This window comes from Leucoraja erinacea, chromosome 4 (genome assembly GCF_028641065.1).
Source record: "Leucoraja erinacea ecotype New England chromosome 4, Leri_hhj_1, whole genome shotgun sequence".
Taxonomy (NCBI): Eukaryota; Metazoa; Chordata; class Chondrichthyes; order Rajiformes; family Rajidae; genus Leucoraja; species Leucoraja erinaceus.
Window position 1 is genome coordinate 79,000,368 of NC_073380.1, and position 17,233 is coordinate 79,017,600.

Genomic DNA, 17,233 nt, shown 5'->3' on the forward strand with positions numbered 1-17,233 from the left:
CCACCTTCCCATGTTTGGCCCATATCCCTCCATATCTGCCCCATCCATGTACCTGTCTGTTTCTTAAATGTTGGGATAGTCCCTGCCTCAACTACCTCCTCCAGCAGTTCGTTTCTATCAGATTCAGATTCAGATTCAGATTCATTTTAATTGTCATTGTCAGTGTACAGTACAGAGACAACGAAATGCATTAGAGACAACGAAATGCATTAGAGACAACGAAATGAATTAGAGACAATCTATACACCCACCACCATTTTTTTGAGAAAAGGTTACCCCTCAGGTTCCTATTAAATCTTTTAAGTCAAAAAAGGCAGCCAACATTATCAAGGACCACCCTGCCCTCACTCTCATTTCACTCCTGTCATCGGGAAGAAGGAATAGGAGTCTAGAGGAACCAAGAATCTGTAGTCTCCTTTTGCTCTTATATTTTATTTAATTCACATGTTTAATCGATAATGTTTTGTTATAAATATTTAATGTTTTATGTCATTCGTAACTGTCACTGTATGTCATGTTGTCACTTGCGGGCAGAGCACCAAGGCAAATTCCTTGTATGTGAATACGTGGCCAATAAACTTATTCATTCATTCAAAACTGTAACACCCAGGTTCAGGAACAGCTTCTTCCCCTCGACCACCAGGCTATGGAACATACGAATTCCAACCCAACTCGGAACTGCCTGGTTTGCACGAGGGACTTTGTGCTTTGGCTTGTTTTTGCACGATGTTGTTTTTAAAAATGTATTGAATTATTTTTGTTATGTTACCTATTGAGTGCTGTGTTTACAAGCCTGTTGTGCTGCTGCTGCTGCTGCTGCACTTAAGAATTTCATTGTTCCGTTTAGGAACGTATGAGAATAAAACACTCTCGGCTCTCTTGAATCTTGAGTGTGGGGATAACTGAACCAGGGAAACACGGAGAGAGTGGTCCCTCCAGGACACAGGAAGGGGTTATAGAGGAATCAATTTCACTTCTTTGAAAACAAATGTCTGGCCTTCAGCAGTTGCATGTGCCCTAGTAATTGGCCACATAGGTCCTTGTTTGAAACCATCCTGGTACCATTCTCTACTTCTTTCTCATCGACGTCTTCATTGATGCTGCCTTCTGCACTTGTCATTACCTCAGGCAGCATCTCTGGAGATACAGTACACTAACACACTACACACTGACATGTTAGGGACTATTCACAGTGTGTAGGATAGAACTGTGGCAGTAGTTCTATCTTTCTTCCTATGTTGTAAACACACAGACATCGTGACTGCGTGGGTTTCCTCCAGAGAATACCCCTCCCGCAACGAGGTGTAGACCTGCAACTCACCCGGTCCTGGCAAACCCCCCGCGGACCGCCGGCAGAGCTGCCCCTCGCAACAGAGAGCCGGGCCCAACCCCTCCCTCAGGCACCCCAACGCACCAGCTCCACCCCACACACTAGGGACAACTCACAGTGTGGAGGACAGAACTGGAGCACCCGGAGCGCCCGGAGGAAACCCACCCGGCCACTGGGAGCACCCGGAACCAGGATCCAACACGGATCCATGGTGCCACAAAGCAGCGGCTCAACCAGCGGCCCACACAAACCAACCAAACCACAAACCCGCACGATTCAGCAATACTGTGAAAACCCAAGCAGTTGGAGGAAACCCACACTGCAACAGTGAGTATCCGAGGACAGGATCGAACTCGGGTCTCTGGTGCTGTAAGGTAGCAACTCTACAGGAATGCCAGTGTGCCGTCCCAAGGTATTGTGAGTTTCATGTCCTTTATTATGTAGTGTGTTTAGTGACTGACTCTCAATACTGTACATATTTACCCCCTTTATTTAATCAGTAATAACAGACACCATCACTGCTACTATGGTTCGTTAATAACGAGGGTTTACTTTAAATATAAAATGAATTCTTCTCAATTTAAAAAAGTTACATAAATTCATGTTCGTAATACAATGGCAGTAAAAAGATTCAGTTATATAAACAAAAAACCCCTAAATGGACCATATTTTTAAAATACCACATAAAATTGAACGAGAGAGCTAAAAAAGAAGTAATGTCAAACTCCCACAACTTCAGGATCCCCAGAGAACTTGCAGCCAAATCTTTACAGTATACTTACTGCTATAATGCAAGAAACACAGTCATCAATTTATGTCCAGTAATGAGATAATAATCAAGCAATCAGTTTTAGTGCTACATATCTGTACATCCCATGGTCATGACATACTGTTTCTTCCAATCTTAGATCTGAGCTGGTTTGTTGCTGTTCTGAGCAAACTGCCCATTTATAGAAATTATCTATTTGTTCATTTTGCACAACTATTTGAATGTAAGGATATGATCGTGGAGAAAGCGTGAGTCAAGCCTCACCTTCAATGTGACCCTGCTGAGATTTTCAATCTTAAATGGACCAAAGGAGATGCAAAATCAAGGCAGAGTAATAAATACCAAATATTAGAGTCGTAGAATGACACAGTGTGTAAACAGGCCCTTCGGCCTAACTTGCCTACACCGGGCCACATGTCTCAGCTACACTAGTTTCATCTTCCCATGTTTGGCCCGTATCCCTCCATATCTGCCCTATCCATGTACCTGTCTGTTTCTTAAATGTTGGGATAGTCCCTGCCTCAACTACCTCCTCCGGCAGTTCGTTTCTATACACCCACCACCATTTTCTTTGTGAAAAGGATACCCTCAGGTTCTTATTAAATCTTTCCCCTTCACCTTAAACCTACATTGTCGAGAGTGTTCTCAACACTTCTGCATTCTATAATGCCAGTGCAGGAATAGATTGGTCATTCACTCATTTAGCCAAGGAGGGATGAATAGTATGGAGAGACATTGGTGAAGATAGGTGGAGTTTGGAGCTGTGGGATGTATGAGTGGTGTGAATACTGAGAAGCTTTGAACGCCCTCTGACTGTGTTTGTATTTACTAATAATTTGTTTCTCTTTACTCTAAAGCAGGTGGGAAATATCAGCACCTATCTTTTTGTAGTGCACGAATGTTAGTAGATCAGGCAATTATTCTGTATTTATATCAGATGTGGCTGCCTAAATAATGTCGCTGAAGTACTAGGATTGGAAATTGCCAGACGATCACTACCGATGCTTAGTTTAGTTTAGTTATACTGTGCAAAACAGGCCCTTTGGCCCACCGTATCCACACCAACCAGCAATCCCCACACATTAACACTACCCTACACACACTCGGGACAACTTTACATTTATACCAAGTCAATTAACCTGCAAACCTGTGGGTCTTTGGATACGAACATGCCATGTGGATGATATGCTTCAGTCCTGATTGTTATCCTTGGGGTGACTGCCTGAGCAACTGGGAGCCTAATGTCTACTCAATAAAAACCTAATGTCAGATTTGTACAGAAACCAAATTTTTAAGAATCAAATGAATATTAGTAAATACTTTACATTGCCTGAAATTGATCTGGGCATTTGCCATTGCTATTTATATGGTCACTTTATTTCAGATCAGATCAATGGTTTACAATAATGGTCTTCAAATTTGATGAAAATCTATTGTGTAACATTCTTCTATTCAACCCTCGAAAAATGTAATTTTCTATATCCTAACTGATACTGTTTAAAAGTAAGACTGTAAAAAATAAAGATGCTCTGTCCAATAGAATTGGACGTCATATATTATTCTATTTGGTGGTTTCCTGGACTGAACAGCCAATTGCACTGTAGTGATATTTTTGCCCTCTGCTTAAGTTAATTAAATGGGCTCGGGGATCAGCGACGAGAGCACAAAGGAGGGGAAAGGAGCAGGGTGACTGGGGTGTTACTTAAAATTGGAGAACTCAATGTTAATACTGTTGGCTTGTGAGGTATGGAAGTGGAATATGACACGCTGTTCCTCCCGTTTTGGTGTGGCCTCACTCTGATAATGGAGGAGGCCAAGGAAAGAAAGGTCAATATGGGAATAGGAAGGGGAGTTAAAATGGCGAGCAACCAGGAGTTTCAGCATGACTTGGCAGATGGAGCACAAGTGTTCGATGAAATGGTCGCCTAGTCTAAGGTGTTGGGGAAAGTAAAACAAGGACGACTTTGAAAGATATCGACATTTTTAAACAATTCATTCTCTATTTCCCTTCTACTACTATCCTGTCATTTTTTTGCCTCACCACACCTGTCCGTGAGTTCATCGGTTTTTTTGAGGAACTTATGAATCACTTTTTTTGCAATTTTTTTTAGCTTAACTTCTCTCAGAGCTTTCACGAAGTCTTCTGCAGTAATGCTCACATCCCTCTTCATCTTCCCGACGTTAAGTAGCAGCCTAGTCTGTTGCTTGCCATTCTTTATTTGTACCACATCATCTTCAGTCAAGATGGTTAATGCTTTTCCAAGTTGCAACATTTTCTTTTGCCTGATATTTTGTCGATCGACAAAATTAAACAGGGCTTCTTCGCACTCTGAAATACCCTCTGAAACACAGAATCAAAATAGTATGAACAAGTTTTGTCCAGATTTTATTTTCAAACAAAAAGATATCTTACCTCACCAATAGAGAAACATCTGTCACAACATTACAAACCAATCTTGTCCTATCATCACAGAAATACACAAAATGGTGGAGTAACTCAGTGGGACAGGCAGCATCTCTGGAGAGAAGGAATGGGTAACGTTTCGTGTCGAGACCCTTCTTCAGACTGAGAGTTGGGGGAGAGGGAGACACAGAGTTAAGGAAGGGGAAAGTGTGAAAACAAGACATCAAAGGAGATGGAGTGTCTCGAACCAAAACGTCACTTATTCCTTTTCTCCAGAGATGCTGTATGACCCGCTGAGTTACACCAGCTTGTTATCTCTATCTTTGTTTTTAACCCACATCTGCAATTCCTTCCTTAACATAATATGGACTTGGCATTAATTCAATATTTTTTATTATTTGCTGTGGGGGGTGTTTGAAGGAAAGGAGAAAAAGGGCATCTTCCTTCAGAAGGAAAACAAATTGGTGATTTGATGCAAAAGTCACAATTTCAGTAGCAGGAAATGAATTCCCATGGAGTCATGCTTAGACACTGGAGCACCTGGGGAATCCAACACTGTCATAGGGAGCAATCAAGGGATATGGGGAAAAAGCCAGAACGGGTAGTGATTTTGGATAATCAGTCATGATCACATTGAACGGCGGTGCTGGCTCAAAGAGCCAAATGGCCTACTCCTGCACCTATTTTCTATGTTTCTATGAAATGCAGGTAGGACCAGACTTCAGAATCAAACTCGGATCACCGGAGCTGCGAGGCAACTGCTCTACTAGATCTGTCACTGAACAAGTTGTTTGGTTTTATCTGCACTCAAAAAGCATGTGCATTCTGCCAATAATGAATGAGATTAGAAATTAAAAAGAGTGCGAGATCTCTTCCTGCTTCAAACATGTTTGGCAAAATATTTCAATTAAATTCCCGCTGCTTTAGTTCAGTTTAGAGATACAGCGCGGAAACAGGCCCTTCGGCCCATCAAGTCTGCACCGACCAGCGATCCCCTAGCACTTACACTACCCTACATATACTTAGGACAATTTACCAAGCCTATTAACCTACAAGCGTCCTTGGAGTGTGGGGGGGAAACCGGAGCACCCGGAGAAAACCCACGCTCTGTATGGTAACTCAAATCTCACTGTACCAATTGGTGCATGTGACAATAAATGTGAACTTGAATGGACTTGAACTTGAATGGTCACAGGAAGAACATAAAAACTCCATACAGACAGCACCTATGGTCAGGATGGAACCCGGGTCTCTGGCGCTGTAAGGCAGCGACTCTACCGCTGTGCCACCGTGCTGCCATGCTGCTAAGGTGCTCTCACTTAATTATCACATCACAATTAAACATCACAATCTGGTTTGGGATCTGCTCTGCCCAGGAGAAGCAGGCTCTGCAGAGAGTAGTGCGTTCGGCCGAACGCACTATGGGAACTACACTCGCCCCCCTGCAGGAATTATATATCAGAAGGTGCAGATCCAAAGCCAGCAACATTATGGGAGACCCCTTCCACCCCAGCAACAGACTGTTCCAGCTGCTACGGTCAGGCAAACGTCTCCATTGCCATGCTGTGAAAACAGAGGATGAAAAGGAGTTTCTTCCCAGTGGCCATAAGGACTGTAAACTCCTATCTCACCAGGGACTAACTTACTATACCAATTCACTGTTGTGTGGTGTATTTTTAAAATAGCTGTTTTTATCTTTTTTCCCCAGAAATATGTAATTACTGATTCTGTTCCATTCTGTTTTGTAGTTTTTTTGCACAATCCACAAGCATTGCTACTTTTCATTTCACTGCACATCTCGTATGTGACAAATAAACTTGACTTGACTTGACTTGACTTATCATCTTGAGAAACTGCCTAAACTCACACTGTTGTGTGAAACCACCCCAGGGAATAGTTAGCTTAGAATTTTCTCTGACGTAAAATATAAAGAGCATTTCCAGAGTTTGTGGATCAACCCAGTAAGTGCTCCATCCAGGCCGACAGATAGGAGGAAGAAATATTTGGCATTACCTTTAGTGCTAGAGGGCTGGCAGGGGCTGCACAAGTTGTCGTGCCACGTGGTGCCAACTATATCCAGTTCCAAGCCCAGCTTGGTGCAGTTGGTGTGCCTCTTACATTGCATCGTGGCAGAACTCACGGAGGAGAAGAAACCAGGACGACACTTTGTACAAACTGTATCTTCTTGTGGAGTACCTGGACAATGGAAGAAAGTGATCACATTATACGCACAGGAATTTAAAGTTCACATCAAATAATGAAATAAAAAAACTTTCTGTTAGAGTGAAACTAATACTGAATGTCCAATAAATCATTTTGGAGGAAGAATTGGCTTAAAGAATGATCCGTTTAGAAATGGCAATACATGGGATGTCCAGTAAACACTATGATTTTATCTGAAGATAGACACAAAGAGCTGGAGAATCTCAGCGGGTCAGATAGCATCTCTGAAGAAAAGAAATGGGTGACGTTTCAGATCGAGACCCTTCTTCGGATATCTTCATTTGCTATAGCTCAGAATTTGTGGCATGAGCTGAAAACAATAATGTAGAAGGGTCTCGTCCTGAAACGTCAGCCATTCCTTCTCTCCAGAGATGCTGTCTGACCTGCTGAGTTACTTCAGCAATTTGTTTTTTTTTCAGGAATAAGAAAACTAAAGGATGTTATTAAAGTTAAGTAATGGTTTGATAGGTTAACCTGCCCTTGCTCTTTATACACCCACACGATTCGCTTACATACTTCCCTGGTGATATCATGTAAACACTCTCACTTTCAATATGTTTGCTGATGATTCACAGTTTTACCTTGTCAGTGCCTCTTTCAACTCCTCCACACGCTAACTAGCACACTGTTTTCCCAGGATCTAATACTGAATGAACAGAACTAACATTGCTGTTTCAGGAGGAACTGCAGATGTTGGTTTAAACCGAAGATAGACACAAAAAGCTGGAGTAACTCAGCGGGTCAGACAGCATCTCTGGAGAGAAGGAATGGGTGACGTTTCGGGTCGAGACTCTTCTACATTATTATTTACAGCTCATGTCACAATTCTGTTACCCAGTCACTGACTCCGTCCCTATCTAGACAACATACTGAACCTGCACTCAACAATTATTGTACTTGGTCTCATATTTGACCCTAAATGTGAGGTTATCCACTTTGGTGGCAAGAACAGGAAGGCAGATTGTTATCTGAATGGTGTCAGATTAGAAAAAGGGGAGTGCAACGTGACCTAGGTGTGCTTGTACATCAGTCACTGAAAGTAAGCATGCAGGTACAGCAGGCAGTGAAGAAAGCTAATGGCATGTTGGCCTTCATTGTGAGAGGATTTGAGTTTTTGAGCAGGGAGGTCTTACTGTAGTTGTACAGGGCCCTGGTGAGACCGCACCTGGAGTATTGTGTGCAATGTCGGTCTCCTAATTTGAGGAAGGACATTATTGCTATTGAGGGAGTGCAGCGTGGGTTCACCAGGTTAATTGCCGGGATGGTGTGACTGTCATATGATGAAAGAATGTGTCGACTGGGCGTATCACTGGAATTTAGAAGGATGAAGAGGATCTTATAAAATCATATAAAATTCTTACGGGATTGGACAGGCCAGATGCAGGAAAAATGTTCCCAATGTTGGGCGCGTCCGTGGGTGACAGTTTAAGAATAAGCGGTAGGCCATTTAGGACTAAGATGAGGAAAAACTTTTTCACCCATAGTTGTGAATCTGTGGAATTCTCTGCCACAGAAGGCAGTCAAGGCCAATTCACTGGATGTTTTCAAGAGGGAGTTAGATTTAGTTCTTAGGGCTAACGGAATCAATGGATATGGGGAAAATGCAGGAACGGGGTTCTGATTTTAGATGATCAGCCATGATCATATTGAATGGCCAAATGGCCTACTCCTGCACCTATTTTTCTATGTTTCTATGTTTTCTACCTAGATTCTTACATTTCTACAACATTGCCCAATCCCGCCCCCCTGTTTTTTTAAGCTTCTTCACTGCTTAACCTGTTCAGTGCCACCCCCAAGTATACTCAGGTCCTGGCCAATGGTGCAAAAAAAAACCTTGCCCGTTAACAGGATATACCCTCATCTACATTCACTACACCATTGCATACCTGGCTGGCTTCCCAATTCTACCATCCATACATTTGAGATCATTTTCTGTTGTACCACTGATATAAAGCATCATGCCCCATTTACCCACTGCCCCGGAACTTACTGACTTACAGTTTAAACAGCACCTGTACTGATAAGAATCTTGACCCAAAACATTGTCATACACTTTCTGCCTTTCACTTGACTTGCCGAGTTCTTTCAGTATTCTGCTTTATGTTACTTTATCATCCCTGTTTTTCAATCTTTCCTTATCCATCTTCAGCTGAATAACTTGCATCAAATCTTATAGAAACTTACAAAATTCTTAAGGGGTTGGACAGGCTAGATGCAGGAAGATTGTTCCCGATGTTGGGGAAGTCCAGGACAAGGGGTCACAGCTTAAGGATGAGGGGGAAATCCTTTAAAACCGAGATGAGGAGAACGTTTTTCACACAGATAGTGGTGAATCTCTGGAACTCTCTGCCGCAGAGGGTAGTTGAGGCCAGTTCATTGGCTATATTTAAGAGGGAGTTAGATGTGGCCCTTGTGGCCAAGGGGATCAGAGGGTATGGAGAGAAGGCAGGTACGGGATACTGAGTTGGATGATCAGCCATGATCATATTGAATGGCGGTGCAGGCACGAAGGGCCGAATGGCCTACTCCTGCACCTAATTTCTGTTTCTATGTTTCTATGTTTCTAAATGCATCACATTACCCCCACTCCTCCATTTCTTCCCTCAGTGGGAGCACTAAAAATGTTTTTGCTCCTTCTTTAGCATCTGCACCTTCAGCCCAAGGCCCCTACTTTCCTCATCCCCTTTGTTCCGATATTGCTCTTTTCTCCATTAAAAAAGCAACCTTTGACACTCTCCCACATCAAATATTAGTAAAAGAACCAGTGAAGAAATGAAGTGTAGGAAGGAACTGCAGAGGCTGATTAACACCGAAGAGAGACACAAAATGCTGGAGTAACTCTGCGGGTCAGGCAGCATCTCAGGGGAGAAGAAATGGGTAACATTTCAGGTCGAGACCCTTCATCAGACTGAGATAAACAGACTGAGTAAAGATATGTTATTCTGTTTTGAGTAAATGGTACTTCTTTGATCGATTTTAGAGACAGCTGATGAATGAATGAATAATTTTATTAGCCAAGTATTCACCTACAAGGAATTTGCCTTGGTGCTCCACCCGCAAGTGACAACATGACATATAGCTACAGTTACGAATGACACATAAAACATTAAACATTAATTATAAAACATTTTCCTTGCTTTAAAAATTATTGAAAATATCTGCTGTGAAATATTTGGGGCTGTTTTGCTGTATTAAGCACATACTATGAATACAAGTTGTTGTATGATAATAGTTATGATAATAGATTAAAACTAGATAGCCACCAATATATTCAGTAACTACTGTACTTCAGCAGTAATGTCTTTACACAATATGAGCTTAAAATGTGGAACGAGTAAATGAAAATAGCATAGCTTTTAGTGAGAAGCTGAGTAGGTAGAAAGGAGAGAAAGAAGGAATGAATGGAAAGTATAAATTTAGACCGGGGGGGGGGGGTGGAATCACCTGGTTCTGTGTCCTAAATGTAAGGTCCAATATAGTTATAGTTTGTAAATGGAAGCAAAGATGCACGTTTGTAGACAGTTGACAAAGATTGACAGATTTTACCTGGAGCTGTAACTCCGAATCCCTGGGGACATTCTTTATGCTTCATACAAAATTCATATTTCCAGAAGTATCCGTCCTTACATTCGCACACTCTGTTGTGGAATTGGTTGCATTCAGACTTAACGTATTGATTTTCTTGGCAGAAATTATTGCAATATTGGCACTTCTGTACATAGTTCCAGTACTGCGTATAATGGTTTGCTGAGCATGGTGCACAAATTGTATCGTGGCTTCTCGTGCAACGTGTCTTCATGTACAACCCTGGAGGACAGCGGCGACAGATTCGACCTTCATGTTGATAGGTATATTCAGATGCACTGGCCTCTGCACTTGCATAAACGAAAGGGGCAATAGCCAAGCTGAAGAACCACTGAGGGGAGAGAAAAAGGGGAGAGAAAAATTCTGTTATGGGGCTGTCCCACTTGGGCGACTTAATTGGCGAGTTTAAAAGAGTTTGAAAAAAAATGACATGTTGAAGACCTCCTTCGACTATGTAGAAAACCTTCTTCGACCTCCTTCGACTATGTTGAAGACCAGCTTCGACTAGCTACGACTAACTTTGGGAAAATTGGCCACCGAATAGTGGAGAGTGAAGACGACCTCCTTCGACCTCCCTTCGACTATGATGAAGATTATCTACGACTACCTTCGACTACCCTCGATTACCTACGACTAACATGCCGACCTACTGCGACTAAACCTACGAGTAAAAAAAGTATCGATTTTTTCCATGGCAACCTTTTTTTACTCGCGGGCATTTTTTAACATATTGAAAAAAACGCCGCGACCTAGCTGAGGCCTCAAGTACGTGGAGACCACTCCCGAGCATGAAGGAGAGTTACGAAGACCTCCTACAACCTCGTGGCGACCATGCTGCGAGTATGAGTTGAGGGCAAACTCGCCAGAACTCGCAAATTAGATCGCCCAAGTGGGACAGGCCCTTTAGTTTTAGAGAGTACGTCTGTTTGCATTGTAAATGGAGCCCTGCATATAAAACTATTTATGTGTAAGAAAGAATTGCAGATGCTGGTTTAAATCGAAGGTAGACACAAACTGCTGGAGTAACTCAGCGGGTCAGGCAGCATCTCTGGAGAGAAGGAATGGGTGATGTTCCGGGTCGAGACCCTTTTTCAGAAACTATGTAAAACTATCTAAGAATGTATTTTCTTGCTCAGCAAGACTGGGGTATGTGCCTGACTTGGAAGGTGGGTCAGTATATAAAGGTGGAAAGGACATTGCTCCACAAAGGATAGAAACAAGGAATTGCAGATGTTGATTTGCACAAAGAAATACACAAAGTGCTGGAGTAACTTAGCAGATCAGGCAGCATCTCCAGAGAACATGAAGAAGGAACCCGACTCAAACATCAACCGTCCATGTTCTCCGGAGATGCTGCTTGACCCACTGAATTCTTCCACAAAGGGTTGACTCCATTGTGAATTGGTTGTGTCACTGACACCCAATGACAATAGGTCACAGATATCACTCGTCTGCAAAACATGTCACTACATTACATCGCAATTGGAACACTATAGGTTCCATTTTTTATTCGATAAAAACTTTTTTTACATTTCCCTTCCCCATTATAATTAGTTTAGCTTAGTTTAGTTTAGTTTAGAGATACAGCGTGGTAGCAGGCCCCTCAGCCCACTGAGTCCACACCGACCAGCGATCCCCGCACACTAACACTATCCTACATTCACTAGGGACAACTCACATTTATACCGAGCCAATTGACCTACAAACCTATACATCTTTGGAGTGTGGGAGGAAACGCGAAGATCTCAGCAAAAACCCACGCAGGTTATGGGGAAAAACATACAAACTCCCTACAGACAAGCACCAGTCCGGATCGAACCTGGGTCTTTGGATCTGTGAGGCAGTAGCTCTACTGCTACGCCACATGCAGTCCCTAATAACAGATTGTTTTTCATTCACATTCAGAAATAAATCACGTCAGCAGGGTTTATTTTACTGAATATTAATGATGTCAACAAAAAGGATCAGCAGAAAACTGAATTCACAGTGGAGTGACGTATCTAACATTTCAAATGAAATTAAGAGAAACACCTTTTACATTCTATTACTCAACTGACAAGGAATACCAGTAAAAGAATCAGTAAAGACATGTTGACAAAAATGCTGGAGAAACTCAGAGGGTGAGGCAGCGTCTATGAGGCAGTGTCACTTGCACCTCCTCCAACCTCATCTACTGTATCCGCTGTTCCAGGTGTGGACTCCTATATATCGGCGAGACCAAGTGCAGGCTCGGCAATCGTTTCGCTGAACACCTCTGCTCTGTCTGCCTAAACCTACCTGATCTCCCGGTTGCCAAACACTTTAACTCCCCCTCCCATTCCCACACTGACCTTTCTGTCCTGGGCATCCTCCACTGTCCGAGTGAGCCCCAATGCAAATTGGAGGAACGCGACATCATATTTTGCTTGGGCAGCTTACAATGCAGCGGTATGAATATTGACTTCTCTAGCTTCAAGTAACCCTTGCTTTCCCTCTCTCTCCATCCCTCCCCCATCCTAGTTCTCCGACCAGTCTGGCTGTCCTCCCGATCTATTCTACATTTTCCTCGAACTTTGTCCCCTTTGATGACCTACTTTCACGCCTTACCATTCCATATCTCTGTGCCTCCCCCTCCCCTGACTCTCAGCCTGAAGAAAGGTCTTGACCAGAAAAGTCACCCATTCCTTCTCTCCGGGGATGCTGCCTGTCCTGCTGAGTTACTCCAGCATTTTGTGTCTGCCTGCAGCATTGATGGAAGTTGCTCGTCCTGTCAAGTTCATGCAGGGGCAATGAAATGGAAACTGCTGGTGACACTCAGCAGGTCAGGCAGCATCTGTGCAAAGAGAAAGAGGGTTAATGTTTCAGGAAGAAGACCCTTTGTCAGAAATGATAAGGATCTTCAATGTGAAATGTTAAACCTGTTTCTCTTTCCACAACTGCTGCATGATATGCCCAGGTGTTCCACCATTTTTATTTCACATTTTTAACTTTATAGATTTTTTAAAAATTTTCAAAAGGAGTGATACATCAAATCGCACCCTGTCCTGTTTGCACAGCCCTGCAAATTATTTCCTTTCAGGTACCTATACACTGGAGCAGATGGGGCCCGTCAGCCTTGGCAGTCTATCTAGGTGAGGGAAAACTCTGATTTAAAACCTCCACTCCCTTGTGGCCATATCCAGTCATGGAAAAGGCTCCAGGAGTAAACCTCAAGAAAATCCTGAGTCGGAGCCCCTAAGGCAGTTCGTCGTTGTCTACAACCTCGCTCTGGCAGCTCCTGCGACAGCGCTGGTGCCAAACTGTAACGGCCCTGCTGTTCCTTTGGATCGACCAGCGACGTGGAGAGGGGGGACGTGCACCATGGGCAACAGCCTGTCCTCCATATGACATCACCCAGGCTTGTATCCGACCAGGATGCATCACCCATGGTCAGTCATGACCGAGGGGGGCCTACTACCTATACACTGCCCCTGAGTCTGTCTCCACTGCAACCCCTGGTTGTACATTTTAGATTCTAACCACTAGCCTGTAAGCAAAATGTCCACTCATTTTGTTTTCCTATCCACTTCCCTTTTGATTCCACACCTCCCTTCCCCATCCTCCACCAACAAGCATGGTTTCTCTCTATCTACTCTCTCCACCCCTTTCCATGATTTTCACTCACTCCCATCTGTTCCAAAGAGGAAAAAGAAAAGCCATCTTTTCCTGACCACCCCCCTTCCATCCTCAGCTCCAGGTTACAGGTACATAGACACAAAATGCTGGGGTAACTCAGCAGGTTAGGCAGAATCTCTGTAGAGAAGGAATGGGTGATGTTTCGGATCAAGACCCTTCTTCAGACTGAGACAGCAGAGAGGGAGACTAGAGGGTGCACAAAAATTCAGGAGAAACTCAGTGGGTGCAGCAGCATCTATGGAGCGAAGGAAATAGGCAAGGTTTCAGCCCGAAACGTTGCCAATTTCCTTCGCTCCATAGATGCTAATGCACCCGCTGAGTTTCTCCTGCATTTTTGTGTACCTTCGAATTTCCAGCATCTGCAGTTCCTTCTTAAACAGGGAAACTAGAGGTATAGAAGGGTAAGGTGTGAAAATGACAGATCAAAGGCGACATGGCTCAAGTAAAATATTACTGATTGCATGCTTTGTTGTCACCTTCTCCTCAGCTAGCAATTAAAAAAATCTACATTTTCCTTGCCCTTTGAAATCTTTCGTTTTCACACCTAACCCTTCCTTATCTCCGTGTCTCCCTCTCCTCTGAAGAAGGGTCCAGACCCGAACCGTCACACATTCCTTCTCTGTGTAGGAAGGACCTGCAGATTTACACCGAAGATAGACACAACAAGCTGGAGTAACTCAGCGGGTCAGACAGCATCTCTGGGTGATGTCTATCTGTCAGGGTAGAGTGTGTGTGGTGTCGCTCCACGCCACACATCCCCCCGACCCAGACCACTGGGCTCGCCGCTGGTGCTTCCACTCGCCCGCTGATAAACTCACCCTCACGAAGGTCATCTCGGCGGCGCTGCGGTGAGCTGGTCCCGGGACAGGCTGGAGTCGAGAGCTCGCTGCATCTGTTCGCGGAAACGCAGCGGGTTTAAACCCTGGCAGAGGAAAGCGGGAAAGCCCCTCGGAGCGCGGAGGCGTTGGTCCCACCTCTGGCGCCCAAAGATCTTAGAGCAAAGCTAAGAACTTTGCCCACGCCTTGAGAGAGAAAAAAGACCTTAATTGCTCAGTGCGCGCATTTCACACAGCCACACGCTCCTTCAATTTTCTTCCTAGTGGTTTGTGAACTTACTGAATGTCGCAAAACCCGCGCAGACCAAAGTCCAATCTCCATACAGACAGCACCCATAATCGGGATCGAACCCGGGTCTAATTTACCGGGTAAATTACCGGGTTCGGTAAATTACCGGGTTCTAATTTACAATTTTACCAAGCTAATTAGCATGTACGTCTTTGGAGTGTGGGGGGGGGACTGGAGATCCCGGAGAAAACCCACACAGGTCACGGGGAAAATATACAAACTCCATACATCAGTGCCCGTAGTCAGGATCGAACCCGGGTCTCTGGAGCTGGAAGGCAGCAACTCTACCGCTACGCAATCGTCCTGCCACCGTGTGCTCCCTGCGAATGCTGATAACGCTCCACATTCCAAAGACATGCAGGTTACTAATTGGCCACAGAAAATTGCATTGAATATGTGGGTGAGGTAGAATATGTGGAGAATAGATGAGAATGTGGTAAGATTTGAAGTGGGATTAATGGAGGATCAGCAGGAATAGTTGGTTGATGGATGGCTCAGACTCAGTGGGCTAAAAGGTCTGTTTCCATGTTGTTTATCTCTATCACTCTATAGGTACACTTCAATTCTTCTGAACTCCAGGCCCAGTCTTGCCAACCTCTCCCGTTATGACAATTCTGTTATCCTACGATTCAGCCTGGTGATTCTTCACCATCTTCAAGGACATTGAGTATAGAAGATGGGATGCTATCTTCCTATCTTTAAAAACAAAACTAGAAGCAGAACCAATCCACAACTGATAATATTAACAATGTATGACTGATATACATGAAATGTTTGTAATATGGGTTTGCTTCTAATAAAAGTAATTAAAAAAATTTAAAAAAGAAGATCGATGCTATGTTGCAGTTGTCAAGACATAGGCTGCACTTAAAGTAATGAGTTTACTTTTGGTCACCCTACCACAGACAAAATGCCATTTAGCTGGAAAGATGACTATAGGATTTGTAGGGATGTTGCCAGGATTGGGCGGACTGCATTATAATTTAGTTTAGCTTTGTTTAGAGATACAGCACGGAAACAGGCCCTTCGGCCCACCAAGTCCACACCGACCAGCCATCCCCGCACATTAACACTATTCTACACATTCTAGGGCCAATTTACACTTATACCAAGCCAATTAACCTACAATCCTGCACGTCTTTGGAGTGTGGGAGGAAACCGAAGATCTCGGAGAAAACCCACATGGTCATGGGGAGAACGTACAAATTCCATACAGACAGCACCCGTAGTCAGGATCGAACCCGGGTCTTCAGCACTGTAAGAGCTGTAAGGCAGCGACTCCACCACTGCGCCACCATGCTGCCCTACAGTAGAGGTTGCGCAGACTAGGACATTATTCTTTAGATGGGAAAAGGAAATATTTAAGAACAACCCAATGGACATCTTTTTCTCATAAAGGAGATTGTTTGCTCGTGTGTCAGATGACACAGAGCTCGCTGTTGGCTTCTGTCGTTGTCCAACATGTTGACCGAATTGGTCGCCCAGAGTGCATCGTGTCATCGTTTCTGGGGATCGCCACGAGTAGATTTCTGTCATGATCCCCATAAAGGAGATGAGTATATAGAACAAGCTACCAGAGAAAGGTGGTTGAGACTGGTACAATGACAAATTGAAAAAAACACTCGGATAGGTACACAGAGAGGAAAGGCTTAGAAGGATAAGGGCAAAGTGCGGGTCGATAGGACTAGAGAGATGGGGCATCTTGGCAAGCATGGACGGGTTGGGCCAAAGGGCCTGATTCTATGCTGTATGACTCTGTGTCTCTTTACAATGGGAATTACCCTATGGAAAGCATAATCTTGACTTCTGACTACATCCTGATCAAATCGTAACACTTCCTCCTGCTGAAAATACATTGAGATGACATGTTTTATGGCAACCTAGCCAAAAACACAATGATGCTCCACTTTAGTAATGAATCTGTAAACAAACTAATGTTATGTAATTGTAGCGCAGATTTTTATATTGTGCATATTTTATATCGTTACATTTTTATATTATCCCTCTAGCCGCTAAATGGACTGCATGGTTAAGGAGAATGTCTTCATACGCATGCGAGCTCACTGTCAGAGACCTTCAGAGCTTCTTCACAGGCAAATCTTCCAAACACAGTCTTTTGATTGATAAATTCTTTATTGTTGAT

General features: G+C 43.6%; 1 protein-coding gene across 1 annotated transcript; it reads right to left on the reverse strand.

Annotated features, from left to right (window-relative positions):
- Nucleotides 1-1,812: 1,812 nt before the first annotated feature.
- LOC129696568 (tumor necrosis factor receptor superfamily member 6B-like) lies at nucleotides 1,813-15,829 on the reverse strand. The gene is made up of 4 exons (XM_055634602.1): nucleotides 14,784-15,829; nucleotides 10,273-10,642; nucleotides 6,517-6,699; nucleotides 1,813-4,440 (listed from the first exon to the last, which is right to left on the reverse strand). The coding sequence occupies exons 1-4, from the start codon at nucleotides 14,796-14,798 to the stop codon at nucleotides 4,124-4,126; spliced, it is 885 nt and encodes a 294-aa protein (XP_055490577.1). The 5' UTR covers nucleotides 14,799-15,829; the 3' UTR covers nucleotides 1,813-4,123.
- Nucleotides 15,830-17,233: the final 1,404 nt, after the last annotated feature.